The sequence below is a fragment of the Myotis yumanensis genome, unplaced genomic scaffold (genome assembly GCF_028538775.1).
Source record: "Myotis yumanensis isolate MYYU_CA2020_CCGP unplaced genomic scaffold, mMyoYum1.0.hap1 SCAF_9, whole genome shotgun sequence".
Lineage (NCBI taxonomy): Eukaryota > Metazoa > Chordata > Mammalia > Chiroptera > Vespertilionidae > Myotis > Myotis yumanensis.
The window spans coordinates 39,383,664-39,403,373 of NW_027223760.1; the positions used below are offsets into that span (position 1 = coordinate 39,383,664).

Here is a 19,710-nt window from a genome sequence, read left to right on the forward strand (position 1 = left end):
AAATAAAATAATAACTTTTGTCTTAGTTCTATAAACAGGTTAGATGACATTTCTTTTTTTAAAAATTTATCTTTATTATTGAAATTATTACAGGTGTGCCCTTTTATTTGCATGTTATTTCTGTCAACAAAATGATTGTCATTTATTGCATTAAGCACTAGAGCAGATTCAAATATGTTCATATATATCATTATAATAAGAGAATTGAAGCATTTTGGTAAAATATTTTATTATCATTAAGAATAATATTAATATAATCATGGTTATAAAAATAACAACTTTATTAACTACAGACACTTCATATACAAGTCATAACCACAGTGTTCCCTTTTTGGGTAAGCATCCTGCTATACCACTGAATAGGCAGCTTATCAGTTTCCTATTTACACACACAACACAGTCATAACATCCACAGTATTCCATTTTCAGTTTCCTAAAGACAGAAACTTTTTGTGCAAATGGAAGTTATCTACTTAAAATTACACTGTCAAGATTTATAAGGTCCAGGAAGTTTTAATGTTTTCTTTTTTTGTATTAGTAAATTCTTAGTTCAGAACTTAATGGAACTTTAAAAGATAACCTATTTTTGGACTTTATTTTGAAAAGTAATTTGTTCACACTATTTCTTTTTATTCAAATTATTTTTGTTTTTCAAATGTTTGTCTATAAACATGAGCTATAATTATTTGAAAGTAGTCAATTTTTGAACCTTAGTAAATCATCACTTTAATGTTTTTTAGTAGTAGAGTTTATTAAAATTATTTACACCATGATCCCTACATTGCAAAATCATTTCTTTAAAAACATATGTTTTGAAACAACAAGAAAATGCCTGACAGCAATTTTTAACTTCTTGACAGTGTTTTTTTTTTTCTTCAAGAGAATGTTGTGGCTATAACATTCACTTTGTACAGTACCATTGGTACCAACAAGAAATATTCACAGGAATAAGTGAAGTATAATTTTGCTATCACATACCATTATTGTTATTTTTCTTGCTTTCCAGTGTCTCATATATCCCACAGTTTGAAACACTTAGATAGTAAGCAAGAGCCTGTTGATACTAGAGGTTGGTTCAATAGAAACCATTTTACTGAGGACCTGCCCACAGCACATAGGTAAAAGTCATACATATTTTACAATAAAATTAAAGAAGTATACAAAAGGATTATCTACCCTTCTGCACAGCAGAGGCATTATGACACATATTTTAATTTTACATTACTATTCCTGGTAGACATCAGAAAATGTCCATAATTATAACAACATATGACCATTATTCAAACAGCCAAAAAAAAAAAATAGCAATGAAAACTTCTAATTTGAAAGATAGTTTGGTCCATGACTCAAAATGAAATGGATTTTGGGATAAATTGGATTTTTCGTGATTTGTAGTTTGTTAAGAAAAGAATGCCCAGGTAATAGTATCCTTCACCAGATAAAAATATATGATTATACCCTGCCCTGCCACCTAAAATAACACAGATTTTGCTCATCTTGCTTTTATTGTCAATTCCTCCCTTTTCCCTCTATTACAAAGGAAACTTCCCAAAGGGAGAACTGTTTTGTACAACATTTCCTGATGGCTTATTGGTGATGCTGTTTCTACCCTTCAATAAAATCCTTGGCCTTAATAAAGATCATTCAAGAGAAGCTAGTTGGAGAAGTGGGAATGCTGGATTTGAATCATTCAAATCATTAGTTTTAAAGATCTTCTTTAAAGGAAGATTTTGTAAAAATTCAGAACCTATCCCATTACTCTTTATCTCACTTCTTGACAATATATGATATTCAGCTAATTACAACAAATACAGTAATATGATAATTTACTTATTATCATACACAATACAAAATTTGAATGACTATTTCCCGTGGTGTTAGGAAAGATCTATGTAAAATGAAGTTAAGATCAAATAAAAATATCTTGATAAAATAGCTCATTGAACAGATTCAATTTTTTAAAAAATTGAATACAGAGAGTTTGGACAAGTCATTTTCTTTCCTTTTATTTTACATTTTTACTTTACTTGAGTAAAGTTTTATTAGGCTAAAAGACCTCCAGGTAAAAAAAAAGTACTTTGATTTTTTTCTTCAATATATACTTTAATGAATAATTTGAAAAGGGGCTATTTGCAAATCTTTGAAGACATAAAAATTTTCCCCTGAAATACTTTTTAAAAATTAAAGAGGATGAGTTAGAAGCCAATCACAGCAAATCTTAGAGTTACCTTACTGAAATACATTTTAAATACCAAAATACTTTTAAACTTCGATTGCATATTCATCTACAATTTTAAAAAATACTATAGGAAAATAAATCTAAAAATATCTTACATAAAATTGTAGCCCTAAATTTGGAAGAAATGACACTAATATGCATATCACCCTCTTCCCTTTAAGAATTAGAAACTACATAAAATAACTAGGATGATAAATATATGTAGCTACCTAGATTAGGTGTTATTTAACATTGTGGGTCATGAACACACTTCAATGCCAAACCTAGAGGTCATCTGCAGATTATATATCAGGATGAGATTGTCATTTCTATTTTGCACCTTTCCTTAATATTTCTACTTGTCTTTACATTTGTTTGTTTTTTTCTTGAGGAAAAACTGTAAGTACTATTTCAGAATATTTAAGGGTTACATTAGATACACCACAATTTGAACTCTAGTGCATGCACCTGTGTACCCAGGGTTGTGTATATGGGTACAAGTTCTTATAAAAAGTATGTATACTAATATTACAGGATACATAGTAAGGAGAAACAAATGAAATATAACGTATGACATATGAAAGGTAATATAATTTAATATTGAGTTACAATTTTAAAAAACAAGGTATAAATTATTTTTGTGAGGTTAAAATAATGTTTAACTTATGGTGCATTCATTCTTAAGAAACTAACCTTGGAAAGCAGTGTAGAGAGATTAATTGATTTTCCCATTAAGTCTTTTATCATCCAGCAATTATACCTTTGCATTTTTTAATCCATTCAAGTATCTTCAGGAGATATGTTACTGCACTCGCATGTACCTTAATTCACTTCAACATTTACAAAATAACATTCACAAACAAAACAACAGGAAACACCCATAAATATTAATGAGTATCTAACAAACATGACACTCAAGTGTCTTAGGATTGTTTTAAGTGACATTTTAATTCCATGTTCTCTGAATCCTCATGTAAAAGAGAGTTGTATTGATGGAAATTTCAGGCACAGTTACATCAGCTATGACTGCGGTACCTTATACGTTAATATAACTTTATGTATCCATTTTGCATAATATGCTACTCGGACAAAAATGCCAGGACGATTTGCAATGGCACATCCACGACCAGGAACAATAACTCCAAGAACCATTCTCATTTTGTGTTGTTCACAAACAAGCGGGCCACCATAATCCCCCTAGGAAGAAGACATGTGACATAACAACAACAAATAATTATTTTAGAAATAAAATTGAATGATTCATTAACATTTTCTATATAGATTTGTATCTCAAAGGTACATATATACAAAAAAGAGAATAACTTTAATTTAAATAAAATTTATGTACTATCCCTAACTGGTTTGGCTCAGTGGTCAGCCTGTGGACTGAAAGGTCCCAGGTTCGATTCCAGTCAAGGGCATGTACCTTGGTTGCGGGCACATCCCCAGTAGGGAGTGTGCAGGAGGCAGCTGGTCGATGTTTCTCTCTCATTGATGTTTCTAACTCTCTATTCCTTTCCCTTCCTCTCTATGAAAAACCAATACAAATATATATATTTTTTAAATATATATATATGTATATATATAAAATTTATGTACTAAACCATTAATTATCTTTCTATTGAATTAACTAAGACTGAGATAAGTACAAAAGTTCAAAGTGTTCTATAATGTGTAGTATTCATTTGAGAATGACATATTTTCCATCTTTGAAAGTGGATTTTGCCTCTTTTGAATGCATACTAACTCATAGCCACTGATAGCTATTTAAAAAGGTATATTTTTATATTTATTTTTACTGTCTTCTGATGTTTAAAATATGTTCCATACAGAAAATTTGGAAAATGTAGATAAATGCAAGTTCCAAAAAACCACCTGTAATTATACATGTTTAATGATTAAACTGCATTAAATTTCCTCTTATTTGTAAAGCTTTTTTTCCTTCCTCCAATCCTGTCTCTAAAATGATCTTAACAAGTGAAACAAAAACATATAATTGATAAAAATAATTCTATTTACTATTTAGAGATTGCTTTTCCAGGCTTAAAGAAGGAATGTTTTTGCACTTACTATTGGCATTAGTAGTTATACATAGTTATGCTTACATTTTATACCCCTCCTTGAGGAAGGCAGCCTGTGATTTTATGGCATTTTTTGTATGGTAACCCTGTCATATCATCAGATATAGATATGTGATAGATAGATGAATTGATTGGTTTTTTTTGCGTATATTTTTATATTCACATATATGGGGTGGGGCAAAAGTAGGCTTATAGCTGTTTGTATGGAAAATAATACAATAATGAATATATAAGAATATAAGAATAAACACTGTATTTCACATACTCATAACTGTAAACCTACTTTTGCCCCCCACTCTATATTTACACTATTGCTGTATATAATCATTACAAATGTGCTCCATCACTTTCATGAACTATGTAGCCACCTACAATTGTGATAAATGACTTTCAGCAACCTGGTATGAAGAAGAGTGTTTGACACTATCTTAATTCTCCCACAACAGCGAAGTGATGAGATAGAAATAAACTACTGCGAAATTTAGTTCTGTGATACAGGTGGAAAGAAGAGAGCTATCAACATTCTATGATGGGAAAAATCAAAGTAAGGGTGAAGTAGAATATAAAACAGTAAAAAAAAATAGTTCATTCTATGAGACTTCATATAAATCATGCCACATGAGTTAATAAATTTGATTTTAAAATAAAATCACCAGTAAACTGCTTTATCTTCAAAGCAATTTGCATTGGGTACCTTTTACTAAATGTGATGCTACAAACATTTGGGAGATTTATTTTTAAGTAGTTTCAGTGATTTATTGCCCTGTATTTTTTTAAAAAAAATATTCTAGAGGATAAATCCATTCTTGAGAAGTGGTAGAATCAACTTGAAGTCAAATCTTGTCCATATAATAAAAATAACAAGTTTGTGATAATGTGATGAAAACTCCAATGCTAAAGTTAGGAATCTAAGAATGTATAGATGATAAACCTGATTACAGGCTATTCCTGAAGAGCAGTTGCCAAAGCATTTTTAGTAATGGCAGTAGGGCTGGGATAAGTGCAATAGCATCTTAAATGATAGCAAAGATTGGGTCTAGCTCAAACTTCATGCTCACAGGGCTCTTAGCGGGGGAAGGAAGGAGGGAAGAAAGAAAGGAAGGAAGGCAGGGAGAGAGGGAGGGAGGGAGGAAAGAAGGAAAAGAGGTAGGGAGGGAGGATTCCTTTCTCCTTGTTATTTTCATTAGTTATAATGAACACAGTAATACTGACTTACTGGAAAAACAGGGAATTTAAAAGTGGTTATAAATATATAATCTGTTTCTAGCCATATCATCTTAAGCAGTTCTAAAATATTCTTAACTAAGTAAATGCTTTCTTTTCAGGAATAAATCTCAGAGCAATATATTTAACACATGCATTTCTATAAATATTAACGCTCCATACTTAGGCCATTTCCTACAAGTCAAAAGACATTTCACTAATACTGAACTCATTCTATGCTTTGCTACACATAATGTTCTACAATTCCACAGCTCTCAGGCTTAAGGAGTGTGTTGTTACATTCAAAAATACATCTAAAGTAACAGTTTAACAGCTTGTCTATGTAAAACAGGGATAGGAACACTGCCAAGTTGAAAGAACAGTTGCCTAACAAATTATAATGTCCAAGCTCTTACAGTCATAGACTTTGACCTTTTGGTTTTTAAAATAGAATTTGTTAACACACACACACACACACACACACACACACACACACACACTGACTTAATGAAAAACACATTTAAAAGTTAAAAACTAGACAGGTATTTCTTTTAAAAAATATATATTTTTTATTGATTTTAGAGAGGGACATGGAGAGAAAGACAGAAACATCAATGATGAGAATCATTGATCAGCTGCCTCCTGCAAGACCCTAGCTACTAGGGATCGAGTCCACAACCCGGGCATGTGCCCTGACCTCCTGGTTCATGGGTGGACTCTCAACCACTGAGCCACACTGGTTGGGTTAGATAGCTATTTCTTAATAAAATTATTAATATAGTCCATTTAGGGAGAATTTGGGAAGATTAGATAAATTTAGAAAAACATTAGAACAATTAAAGCTATTATATCAAACTCCTATTGGATACTTCTCATTTATACAGCTTCTTTTAGAGTTCTGGCTCTATTAGTTTATTGGGGCATTATGTTTGTATTTTGGGTTTTTTTGTGTTGTTTTTAGAGACAAATGCCATCATAGTTTACTGGTAATGAAACATGGATTGTATCACTGTTTAGTTTTTAAAAAGTACAAAGATAATACAGGGTTATCTTTCCCAATTCCTCTCTCTGGGAACATGTTGGTGTATAATGATTTTCGTTTGAAAAATATAGACAAAGTAAACATGAGAAACTATGCTACTAATCACTTATGCCTTATTTAAAAAGCTCCCTTTTTACCTCGCATGGTCCCGCTGCAATATTTTCAGCTCCAGCACATATTTCAGATTCATTCAGAGTCACCTTCCCTTGATGATATTGGCTGCATTTCTCATTCCCCATAATAAAGAGATGTGCTACTCGTAATAGACCATCAGAGTTGATCACTAGAGTAGTGCAAAATAATTTACAGTTAATGAGCACAGGGTCAGGTGAGAAAAATAAGAAACAAATACAATTTTCAATAAAATAAATATGGTATTGCCTTATCTTATGAAAAATAACTTACATCCAGTGTAGCCCCAGCCGTAAACACTGCAAGTGGTTTTTTCAGGAATCATGCATCCATAATTGGGTAAATCGATTGTACTAACAAAATTATCCAACACAGCAGGTCTGAAAAGACAAAATATAATGGTAGTATTCTTGATTGGATTCAGTACAAAATGTAGTGTTAATATTAATATGATGTTTAGAGAGAATAAAAAGTCATGTTTCTTAAAAAAGAAAACAGAAAAAGGGAATGTTTAATATATAATTTAGAAATCTGTAGTAGATGGTAGGTAAATTAGTTATGCACACATATACATTCATATATTACACATGACTTATGTTTTATAACAAATCTACGTGAGAGCAGAATAGCCACATAGTGAAAAGAGCTTTAACAATCTCAATCAAGGTTAAAAATACAAAACCTCCTATAGGAACTAACCTAGCAAGCTTCAGTAATACCAGATCTGATCCTTCAGGCCCATATACCACCTGGGAAACATTGAGAACCTGTTTGCGTTTCTCATCTCCTCTTCCATGGACATCATGAATCCCAAGCCAAACTTCATAGTCTTTCAAGTCTTTGTTTCTAAGTAAAAAACAAAAAATGTAAAATATAATTTTAAATTGTGTAATGATTATTCATATATATTATTTTAGCTTATAAGTACAGAAAAATCACCTAAATTTAAAATCTCATTTAAAGTATAATAAAAAGCAACATATTTATTATGCAAAGTTCTGATGGCTAAAAGTACATATAAGGGATAGCTTATAAACTGATGAAAACCTAAATGGCTATTTCAAAAAATTTTGATTATGTTTTGCCAGAGAGAAAAAAATTTCAGGCAATTTTACTACAAAGATTCTTTTTACTTCAGCTGTGTGAATGTTTGGTTTCTTAACGGGGTTTGAAGATTTATACTAACAAAATCGGAGTGACCTTGATGAGAATCAGGAAGTTAGCTTACAAATGCTGCCTCCCATCTTTTTCTTACAGCGGTTCTCAACCTGTGGGTCGCGACCCCTTTGGCGGTCGAACGACCTTTTCACAGAGGTCGCCTAAGACCATCCTGCATATCAGATATTTACATTACGATTCATAACAGTAGCAACATTACAGTTATGAAGTAGCAATGAAAATAATTTTATGGTTGGGTCACAACATGAGGAACTGTATTTAAGGGTCAGAAGGTTGAGAACCACTGCTAGACTAAGTTTCTGGAAATTATTCCCAGGATGATCTGGAGGCTGTCTCTACATAAGAAAGCAGAAATGAGGATTGAAAGTTTTTGATAATTCACTAATGCCACCCCAATAAGTTCAATAATAAAAAGAAACAAAAACAGAAAAAGAATTTGTATCTAGAAATATAGAGTGCAAGAGGTTGTGATTAAATTATTTGCATAATTCTAGCAACTTTCCCCTCAAATTAGAGTAATGCCAATTGTGAGAAAAAGTTTATAGAAGCAGTACCCAGTAAGTAAGTATAATTAATTCAAAGAAAGTTTTGTTAGCTAAATCTTAAAAAAAAAAAAAATAGTGTCTTCACCCCATTCTGGTTAATCTCTGTTAAATAAATACACATACTAAGTCTAAAAGCTAAGTGGCAGCCATGCATGTTTTTAAATGCTCAAAACAAATAATTGGTTTCAGAAACACTTTACCGAGAAGGGAAACACTGCCTTGCGGTAAGAATCCAACTTTCCTTTATCAATGATCCTCCGCAGATATGTTTATTTCTACAAGAAAGAGGAAAGAGAAACAAGTAACATCTGTGCAGGAAGGTTGGCTGCCAATTAATGCGAAATTTATGGCTATGTTTGTTAAAAATAAATGCATTTGAGAGAAAAATGTAGAAATTAACCCAACTAGAATAAAATGAGTAATCCTTTTATCAGAAAGATGATGTTTGGTGACTGTAGCATTAGCATTTTTTTATAATGTTATTACAATTTTATGAAATCAACTTTATTTTTGTATGTGGAACCCTGTCACTACATACCAAGATTTATTCCTTGTGAAAGTATGTGCTACACATATAGGATAATTAGAATGAACAAAAATATGAACCATAAAACAACATAGGCCTATTCAGTGTTTAATTATGAAAAATGCAAATTTAAGTTTTTATTTAAACTCTAAAAGACATGTGGTGGCAGCAATATATAAAATTTGGACACTATTTCCTTCATTCATTACCATTATTTAGCTCTGAGATGTTAACTTAAAATACAACCGAGTTTGAATACATTTGTTTGTTCAGCTTAAGACCAGTAACATATCATGAAAGCAAGTTTGCAAGACATATCATCTGGAAAAATTTTAAGATATTCGTGGAGAATAATAAACACTAGTACATTTATTTGGTGATATCCAAAATCTGTAAATCCATTGTTTTTTGGCAGAGAAATAAAATAAAGTAGAACTTTTCACAATTTACATTTCCAAAGTGTACAGATGTTCAGTGCTTGAGAGAATAATAGCAAAAGATTCCCAGATTAAGACCATGGTTATTTATGGCCTGTACCACACAGGAGGATAAGAGTATATATCGAGTTTTAATTTCTGTTCCTCTCAGTATGTGTTTTGGAAGAATAACTAAACAGCTGTTGTTACTAGAGAACTTGGATTTAAAAGAAAAATATTTTTCCCCTAAAAGTTTATTGTACTCTGATCTAATGAAAAACAATTTTATCTACTTCTCCACAGAAACTCCCAAAGGGTATCCTTATATATTGTATTGGTAATAATAAATTCATATGTACATACCTCTTTTTTATGGAGTTATGAGATTTGCAAAGAATAACTAATTAATTTAGAGATGTGGATTTTTGAAACATTTTCTATAATAAATAGAATGAAACACTTCCCCCTAAATTTTGCAGCCTTCATTAAATCTTCATCTTGTACAATTAGCTTTAAAATTCTGGTGAGTTTCACAACTCTATTTCAGTACTACACACCTAGGACAGCTACCCTACAATTATCATCACACATATTTATAAAAGTTGGTCATTTATTCCTCAAAAGAAAGACATACTAGAAGAGAACTTTAGACCATCTTCTACCTGGTATATATCAAAGGATTCTGTTTGCTAAGAATTGGCTTATTCATAAAAGAACTTCGGTTTCAAGTTGGCTCTTTTCTACTTTAATATCACTGTGACTTCATTGTAGTAAAATATGTACTTCCTTTCTCTACTCTAGGAGGCTATAGTTCAAGGAACAGAGAGGGTTTCCCAAAACAAGTTATATTTGAGTTGGTATTTCAAGAATGAGAAGGATTTTCCAAGCAAAAAATATGGAGGAAGAAAGCTACAACTGTAGTGGGAAGAACAGCACAAAGGCTTAGAGGGGAAATGTAAGGTGTCTTAAAAACAATAGAAAATGTGGTCAGAATTCAGGTTCGTTGTGATGAGGTTCTAGCAAAGATGGGTATTGACAAAAATATTTTAACATTTTGATTACCATATGGTATAATGCATGTAGTATATAGAAAGTTTTAAGATCATATTTTAAGTTAACTCTCATTTTTAATATAAAACTCTTACAACAGAATTAACTAACCTTAATTTTTGTATAACAGTATATTTTGCATAGTTTATTTCACAGAGAACATACCATTCATTCTTTAAAGCATTGGGAAATAGACATGCCAAGAATTTTTTATCTACACTAAATATTACAATAGCAGGAATACTCAACCTCACTATTGTTTTGTTTTTAATATGTATGCTTTGTTCTCACCCCTTTATTTTTATTGATTTCAAAGAGGAAGGGAAATAGAGAGATAGAAACATCAATGATGAGAAAGAATCATTAATTGGCTGCCTCTGCATGCCCCCCACTGGGGATTGAGCCCACAACCTGGGCATGTGCCCTTGACCAGAATCAAACCTGGGACCCTTCAGTCTGTAGGCCGACACTCTATCCACTGAGCTAAACCGGCTAGGGCCATCACTATTGTTTATTAATATTTTTCTCAATGGCAAAATATTCTAGAATTTAAAATTAGTGCCATTCTCATTAGTATGACAAAGAAAATTCAAAATTTTAAAAGAAATATAAAATTTCTGATATAATTATGAATAGGCATGTTAGAAAATAAAGTCACAATATCCTAGACTGGGAAATTAATAGCATATGCATTATAACTAGTCTGGTGATATCAAGGTATAAGTACGTTCTGTATGTTTTGCTTAAAAGTGCCACTTGTAATTAGGGACAATGCCAACACATATGGGACTTTTGTGAACATTTAAAAAGGGTACTGTACATATAAATGATGGAATGCTACTCAGCTATAAGAAAGGATGTAATAGCGCTGAGAACATTATGCTAAGTGAAATAAGTCAGTCAGAAAAACCTAGGGACCATATATTTTCACTCATGTGTGGGATATAAAACTGAAACTGGTGAACTGAAAAAGTAGTGGGTCGGGGCAGAAAGAGGGTGGGGGCAGAAGGGGTTCCTAATATATGGTGACAGGAGAAGATTTGACTTTGGGTGGTGGGCACATAGAAACCCACACTTGAAATCTATATGTTCATGTTGACCAATGTCACCCCAATCAATTTAATAAAAAATAAATAAATAAAAATGTACTATCTGAAGAGGAACAAATTGCAAAATATAGGGCTGTTTGGTAAGCAGAATGTCATCAATCCTCTCTTGAGCCCCCCTCATAGGAGTGTCCATGGGGAGGGCACAATCTGCATGACCACATATGGCCATACTGCTGGGAATACACCTTCTGCAAATAAGCCAAATACATATAATTTGTGTCATTAATAATTACCTGTATTTCAAACTAACCATCCATCCTACATTTGTTCGTGTTGGAATTCCATTTACAACTCGTAATTGTTTTGTTTTGGCGCAAGATATTACAGGATCTAAAAAGAGAACCAAACATAACTTATATACATAATTTATATACATAAATATTTAATTAAAAATTAATGTTGACATTATTACAGGAGTCCTCCTCCCCCCATGTGCCCACCTCAACTCTCCCCTGCCTCCACCTTCCTTGGCCCTTGCAAATGATTGTCCATGTCCATGGGGTATGCACATATATTCTTTAGCTGTTTCCTTCACTTTCTTTATCCAGTCACCCTCACCCCACTCCCCTTAACATTTTAACAAAACATTTTTTAATACTGTGCCTCTCAGCAAAAGTACCTAGGCAAATGTAACTACTATAATTCTGTCAGAAGAACATTTAAGGGTGAACATGTATTGTGGCTACAGTGCCAAATCAGGCCCCACATGTTTGCAATCCTCATCTTAGATGAATAACACAGAAAAACTAATCAACTCAAGGTCAACAACATGGCCATGAGCATGACAGTGGCTTTCCTCACCCAGCACTAAGTAAGAACAGTTCTCCATATCTCTTAGTGATTGTATTTTTTCCCCACCAACCTCAACATAAAATTTAACTATGTCATTTATGGTGGTAATTTCTAAATGCCAATGCAAATCAATAGCCTGAATGAAACAAACAAACCAAAACTATATTGGGTTTATTATTTCTGAAATAGTAAAGTGAGAATGCAGAGCAATTTTAAATTAGGTTATCAATATTCTAAGTATTGATATTATATCCAAATGACATAATTACTATGTTCAAATCATTATATCCAAATGACAATACAGAATTCTCTGAATTAAACTTTTTCCTGACCCTCTTCTTTGTCCCTTGCCTTATCCTATCAACTAGCCTAAAAATGACCTCTACTAACTTCTTCAGCCTGGAACAAAGCAAGTGGCCTCTTAAATCAAAACACTTGAATGATTTCCTTTAGCCCCAAAGATATGCAAAAATTAAAAACTAGTGGCTCTCAACAGATTTTCTTAAATGGAGGATTGACCTAACCTCTCAGGCTGTGTCATCTTTGGCTTAGTAGAGCATGCAAAGAGCTTTAAAAATAGAGCAAGATAGAGATGCTGCATAATTTCCCAACCTTTTGGTTTCATTCCTTCTGATTTTTGCATCTTTATTAACTTAAAAAGAGGGTAAAGGTCCATACATTCATTTTGGCCAGAATTAAAAGAAATATAATGGCTTTTTCTATGTTAAATATAACTTCTTATAATGTCTGCTACAGAATTGAATTTTGATATTTAGTATGCAGTTACCTTTGTAACCCCATACATATGCACATAAAAAAATTAAGTAAAAATAGACTAACTTATTTTTATAATGGAAGTTAATATAGTGACAAAGTATTTTCCTATGAAGAAAGTAATGACTCATTTCTGACACATAGAGACACAAATATACAAAATATTACTTACGGTCTAAGTTGACTATTGTAGGTGTGGTATCACCTTCACCTGTAAAAATAAGTATGTACATATAAACATAATTCATCCATACTTATTTCTGTAATATAAAACCAAAGCTATATACTGCAATTAAAATATTCATGAATTGGATAATTTACTAAAATTATTGACATTTTATTCAAAGATAAAATGTAATAGTACTCTTTTGAGTAATTATGTGTCACTTTTACTGGACAATATTGAAGGTGTGTGCCTACTGGTAGGGGGTGATGTGGGGAAAACCCTGTTTTATGACTGTGCAGGGTGTCTACTAGCATCAAGGAGCTGCCTCATCCTACCAAGACCCCCCAACATCATACACAAGGACCATTTCATTTAATAGCAATAATACTTATTATTGCTTGTTTGTGCCATTCATATAGATAAATTAAGTTTTTACTGTAATGTGGCCCTTTTATATTTTTTTCTGAAAATTATTTTTTTTAAAAATACAGTGGAGGATAATTGAAACTTCACATGCTTCAGAAAACTTTAAGAATTCCAGAAGGTAGAAATCAAAATCATCCATGGAAAAAAAGAATAACAATATAACGTTTTTCCTTAGAATATTTCAAAATTGTTTTTTCCAGATCATAGTAAAAAATATGGAAAAAAGAGAACACTGGAAACTGGAAATTAATTCTAACTAAAACTTCATAACTTACTCCTTTTTCATAACTTCTTTACTGAGGCTTAATTGCTACAAAAAGAAGGCTTAGAAGATGCTAGGATTTGAGAGTACTTATGCAGTAACAAATGAGGCACAATACATTTCCTGGAGTTTAATGTCCGACTGTTCAGAAGTGATGGCATAGAGTTTAGTCAAGCACTGTTTTAGACCCAGCTGGTTGTTAATCCCTGGAAATACTCTGAGCTCAAATAAACCGACAACAAAAGAATAATGACATATGGATTCCTTTGTAATAGATGCAAATTTGATTGTTATTTATAGAGAATCTCAAGAGTTTTTACTTAAGCTCATTTACCAAGTCTAGGTATTTTAAATGAATAAGGGTAAAGGAAAACATATAAATTTCATTATTTACTTTCCCTTTAGCTTATCCTGAGGGAGGGTTTTGTCTTAGAGTCAGCTGAGGTCAAGGTTTTAGTTTATAGTACAAATAAAGATTGAGGCTGATTGTGGCTCATTAAAACATCAAGGACAGTGGTTTTCCCACTCAAGTTAAGTACTTAAAATTTCTAAAATAAAAATATATATTTATTTCTTATGTTGTCCTGATGAAAAAGACTATTCTATCCTTAATTGCATATCAAGTTTTCTATTTCTAAGAATCAAGCTAATAGAACAACGCAGTATTTAGTTCATTTGTACCTTACTAAAATATTTAAAATTTAAAAATGTATACACATAGTAAATTGTGGACCTAAATAATAATTAATTAATATTATTGATATTAATATTAATTATTGAAAATATATACAGTTTCCTGTTAAGCAAATATTTCCCCCACTTTAGAATTAGCTGAAATGCCACTAACAGTCAGATTTCTGGAGATTCTGGGTTGAAGGCTAGATTATGAATTTTTAAAAAGCATTCTAGTTTTTCCTGTTGTACATTTTGAGCAAAACTTTGAAAAACTGCTCTCTAGGCCTTTTCCATTTTACCATCAAATACTATTCTCAATTTTCCTCTTTTACTTCTTTCCCACTATCTCCACCATAGTACTCAAATATGAAAAAAAATATATATGTATTGATTCAACTTATATTTTGAAGAAGGAAAACATGTCAATTATAAAAGTTGTATTTATGTGTTGTGATTCAAACCATAAACTGTTATTGAAAACAAAAGAAACCTTTTAATATATTCTTAAATTTTTGAGTCAGGTTCAAACTTTATGAACATCACATATTTCTCCAGGCAGATATTAATTGTTCCCATTTTCATTATTTATTTTAATATTAATATATGTTTATTAAATAATTATATTAGCAATTATTTACATAAATGTCTCCTTTCTACACTGAAAATTATGTAAAGGTAAGAAACATTGTTTATATTGTTGTACTAGAGGCCTGGTGCACAAAAATTTGTGCACTTGGGGGGTCCCTCAGCTTGGCCTGTGCCCTCTCACAGTCTGGGACCCCTTGGGGGATGACCACCTGCTGGCTTAGGCCTGCTCCCCGGGAGATCAGGCCTCAGGTGGCAGTCAGACATCCCTCTGGCAGCCGGGGAGCCCTCGGGGGATGTCCACTTGCCAGCGGGGAGCAGGCCTAAACTGCAGTAAACATCCTTAGTGCTGCTGAGGGGCAGGTGAGGCTCCCGCCAACACCACTGTGCTGGCAGCCGTCAGGTTGGCTTGTAGCTGAGCAGAGCACCCCCTGTGGGAGCGCACTGACCACCAAGGGGCAGCTCCTGCATTGAGCGTCTGCCCCCAGGTGGTCAGTGTGTGTCATAGTGACCAGTCATTCCCAGTTGTTCTGCTGTTAGGGTCAATTTGGTATTACCCTTTTATTATATAGGATACCTAGTGTGTTATATAGGGCTTTGCACATAGTAGTAACTCAATTTTAAGTTGTTAAAAATGAATAAATAAATACAAACTTAAATGTAATAACTTGCCCAAGGCACTTATAGTAATAGGGTTGGAATTCTTACCCGGAGGTCAGAGATAAAGCTCTTAATCACTACACTCTTAGTTGTTAAAAACTAAGATTTTTTTTCTAAGCTATATTGTGTTTGTGTACAGATAAATGTCTAAACATTTCTCCAGTCTTATTTCTGCATATTTGATCTTAAAAATATATGTTAAGTATAATTTTGTAAGCATTTTTTAAAGTAATAAAACCTTTACATGATTTGTACCACAATTGTACCATGCAAAAATGATTTATATAGTCTCTGCAGTTAAATAAATACAACCTCAAATTTTCTAAAGATAAATTTTATTAGCCTTTCAACAGTGGTAAAATGTAAATAAATCCTGGCTATACATATTAGTTAGAAAGATGACAGTGTAAAAATATTTATTAAAATTAATGTTCGAAATAAATTGAAGTAAAAATGAGTTATCTGCTATAGCATTTAATCAAATACTAGCAACACCTTGAAGTCTTTCAATAGCACAAGACAACTTTTAGTTTTATAATGTTAGTTGGAAATATGTTTTTAAAACTTTTAAATTATTAGATCCCTGTGTCCATTAGGCTTGTAATCCAAAGCTTAGTTCCCGGAGATTCTATGGGCGCATTTCACTCTATGTGCTAAAACTAAGCTCCCGGGATTTTTACATATCTGGAACTCTGTAGAAAAAGCATTAGAACCTTTTTTAAAAGCCAGATCATTGACTTTTTTCCTTCTCATTGGATAATGTGCTAGCCTTTATTAGTCCTTTTTAAAAAATATATTTGTATTGATTTCAGAGAGAAAGGAAGAGGAGGAGAGAGATAGAAATATTAATGAGAGAGAATCATTGATTGAATGCCTCCCCCATGCCCCCTACTAGGGATTGAGCCCACAACCCAGGCATATGCCCTGGCCCGGAGTTGAACCCGTGACCTCCTGGTTCATAGGCCAATGCTCAACCACTGAGCCATGCCATCTGGACATTCTTATTCTTAATCACAGAAACTTCACAAAAATTTTCCATGAGGTAAAAGCAATATTTAGAAAAATTACTTCCTTTAACTATTTTTTAAGTTTTTTTGTGCCAAAGAAGTAGGTTTGTTTGCTTGTTTGTTTTAGCATTAAAACTTGAAGGGCATCTTCTATAAAAGAACATTTTCAGGACCTACGCAAACCCTAATGTGGGAAAAACAGAACACCAGAGAAACACTAATGAATTTGTAAGGCTATGATTAGAGCTGATGAGATGAAATATAATAATATTAATAGTATTCCTTTGCAAACATGTTTATATATTATTATAGAGAATTTCTTTATTAAAAATAGTGATAGATATACTTGATTAGCATTGTGTTTAAGGTTTACCATTTTATGCTAAAATTTCACAATGTTTCCACTTAAGGTGAGAAATTATCTCTTTAATTTGTCATATATTAAGGAAAAATATAGAGTTGTTTATATTTCATGTTTTAAAAGCTAACATTTCTTCAAACAATTGCCTCTTTTAAAAAGGGTGCTTTTACTGTTATTCTCAAGGTACTTGCTGCTGGTTTGTCTCACATGTAAAACATTCTTAAAACAGACTAGTACTGAACTTATCAAAGTATATCCTTTTTTGAGTAAGAAGGTAGTTTAACAGTGTTTAAAGATGTTTGCTATAAACATGGAGCTGTGAGATACGTAGTATAGTACAATGGTCTCTTGCTACTGTACAGTTTTATAATAAGACTTTTTCATTCAATAATTTATTGAGGATATATTTCCATATAAGTTGTTCTCAATGGGGGTATTTTCCAAAGCTCCCCGGCCATCACCACCAAGGGGCCATTTGGCAATGTCTGGAAATATTTTTGATTGTCATGACTGGATGTATTGGTAGTACTATTGGCATGTAGTGGGTAGAGGCTATTAGGCATCTTATGCACAAGACAGCCTCCCACAACAAGAAATATCTAGCACACAGTGTTGCTAGTATTGAGGTTACAAAATTTCTCCATACTACTTCCAGATAAGCTTTCCCATTCACAAAGTAATGCAGAATTGAGAGAGTTGATCACCCAGGCTCTCAATATTATTGAGCATTAACAATCATTTGATTATTTGCCAACCTGATAGGTGGAAATTATTTATTATGCTTTTATAATTTCATTTTTCTTACAATTAAGTTTTAATATTTGTTTATCAATTATATTTATTTTTGAGGATTTGTTTTCTTTATTTTTCTCCTAAGTTATCTTTTTCTTACTGATATATCAGTGCTCTTTTATGTGAAGTATATCACACATATATTTTACATATATTTTTACTTTATGCACTAATACTCTTTTAACAAAATTAACTTGGGCTCAAAGAGTGGATGGAATGCTCCATACTTCTTAGTCTTGGGCTAAATAACTGAGAAGATAGAAGCACCACTACCTCAGCTCTCTTCTTGGGATGGTTAGTGGGTTGGGGGCCTTTGCTGAAAGCTCGGCTACATTCAAAGGCTGAGCAGGTAGTACTGGTGATGAGAATGGGGAGTTCTTCCTAGAGCAGTCATGTTAGAGCCATGACCAATGATTGTTTCTGGATTCAATTGGAGAATCTTCTGAGGAAGGAAGGTCTTCTTTTAAAAGGTCAGCAGAATGACCTGGTTGGCATGGCTCAGTGGTTGAACATCGACCTAGGAACTAGGAGGTCACGGTTCGATTCCTGGTTGAGGTGCATGCCCAATCCTCAGTAGGAGGCAGCCAATCAATGATTCTCTCTCATCATTTGACTTTTCTATCTCTCTCCCTCTCCTTTCCTCTCTAAAATCAATTTATATATATATATATATTTTTTTTTTTTTAAAGGTCAGCAGAATGTCTCCTTGTCTAGATGAAAGATGAAGAAAGTGTGTGTGTGTTTGTGTGTGTGTGTAGTACATTCTCAAGGGATCAAATGCATTCCTCCTATATTATTATTTTCACCTCTGATTAAGATATCAATTTAGAGAAGATGCAGTATATTTAAAATATTTCACCTGAAAAAGATAATTAAATATACTTACAACGAGAAATAGGGCAGTAATCCCAAGGAATGAGAGGATTTCCCGTGTAACACCAGGGACCATGGGCATCATCATCAGGATTCCGACAGTAATTCTTATTTAGCTTGCTAGCATCTGGTTCCCAGAAGATATGCCTGCATAAACAAAATACTCTGAACATCACAAGATGCTCATTTTGTCCAAAAAAAACAAAATGTCACCAAGAAGATAAAACCCGAGCACATAACTTTCATTAGAGATATGGCACAAGCTTCAACTGATATGAATTTTGATTATTTTGTTTGATATTAATTTTGTTTCTACAGTTTGGAAGCAGGTTCTCTAGCTCAGGAATATGGAATAAGGCTGAATAATTAGCATAGTTAAATGATGAAAGATTTTATGACTTTATTTCTATTTAATAATTGCAGTGGTAAGGCAACAATATACCTGTGCATGGAAATGGAGAAACACAAGCAAAAAAAAAAAAGAAAAGAAAAAAGCAGATGACAAAGAACATCAATATGATAAAATAACTAGAAAACATAATCCATTGAAAAGTACTTTTTTGTTTCAGTGACATATGAAGCATCTCTTGCAAAATAGCTTTGCCAAAATACAAGAAGAAACATTGAGAAATTAATAATAATGTACTAATAAAATAGTTAAGTTATAAAATATCATTGGTCATAGAGTTACAAAATGTGATTTCTTGACAGATAACGGAGTAACACTTTGGCCTTTCATATTTTACATCTTCACTAAATTTGTTATAAAAGAAAAGCAGAAATATTGTATATAAGACCATACCTGCTTATATACAGTATATATATATATATATACA

General features: G+C 32.4%; 1 protein-coding gene across 2 annotated transcripts in view; it reads right to left on the reverse strand.

The window, feature by feature from the left end:
• Nucleotides 1-2,285: 2,285 nt before the first annotated feature.
• Nucleotides 2,286-19,710, reverse strand: part of HGF (hepatocyte growth factor) — a 66,593-nt gene continuing 49,168 nt past the window's right edge. For both annotated transcript variants that reach the window (XM_070425103.1, XM_070425102.1), the window contains exons 11-18: nucleotides 18,888-19,021; nucleotides 13,240-13,278; nucleotides 11,735-11,831; nucleotides 8,601-8,675; nucleotides 7,376-7,522; nucleotides 6,950-7,056; nucleotides 6,682-6,827; nucleotides 2,286-3,415 (exon numbers count right to left, since the gene is read on the reverse strand). In XM_070425103.1, the coding sequence (XP_070281204.1) occupies nucleotides 3,239-3,415; nucleotides 6,682-6,827; nucleotides 6,950-7,056; nucleotides 7,376-7,522; nucleotides 8,601-8,675; nucleotides 11,735-11,831; nucleotides 13,240-13,278; nucleotides 18,888-19,021 (922 nt within the window). In that variant the 3' untranslated portion in view covers nucleotides 2,286-3,238. The remainder of the gene's footprint in view (nucleotides 3,416-6,681; nucleotides 6,828-6,949; nucleotides 7,057-7,375; nucleotides 7,523-8,600; nucleotides 8,676-11,734; nucleotides 11,832-13,239; nucleotides 13,279-18,887; nucleotides 19,022-19,710) is intronic.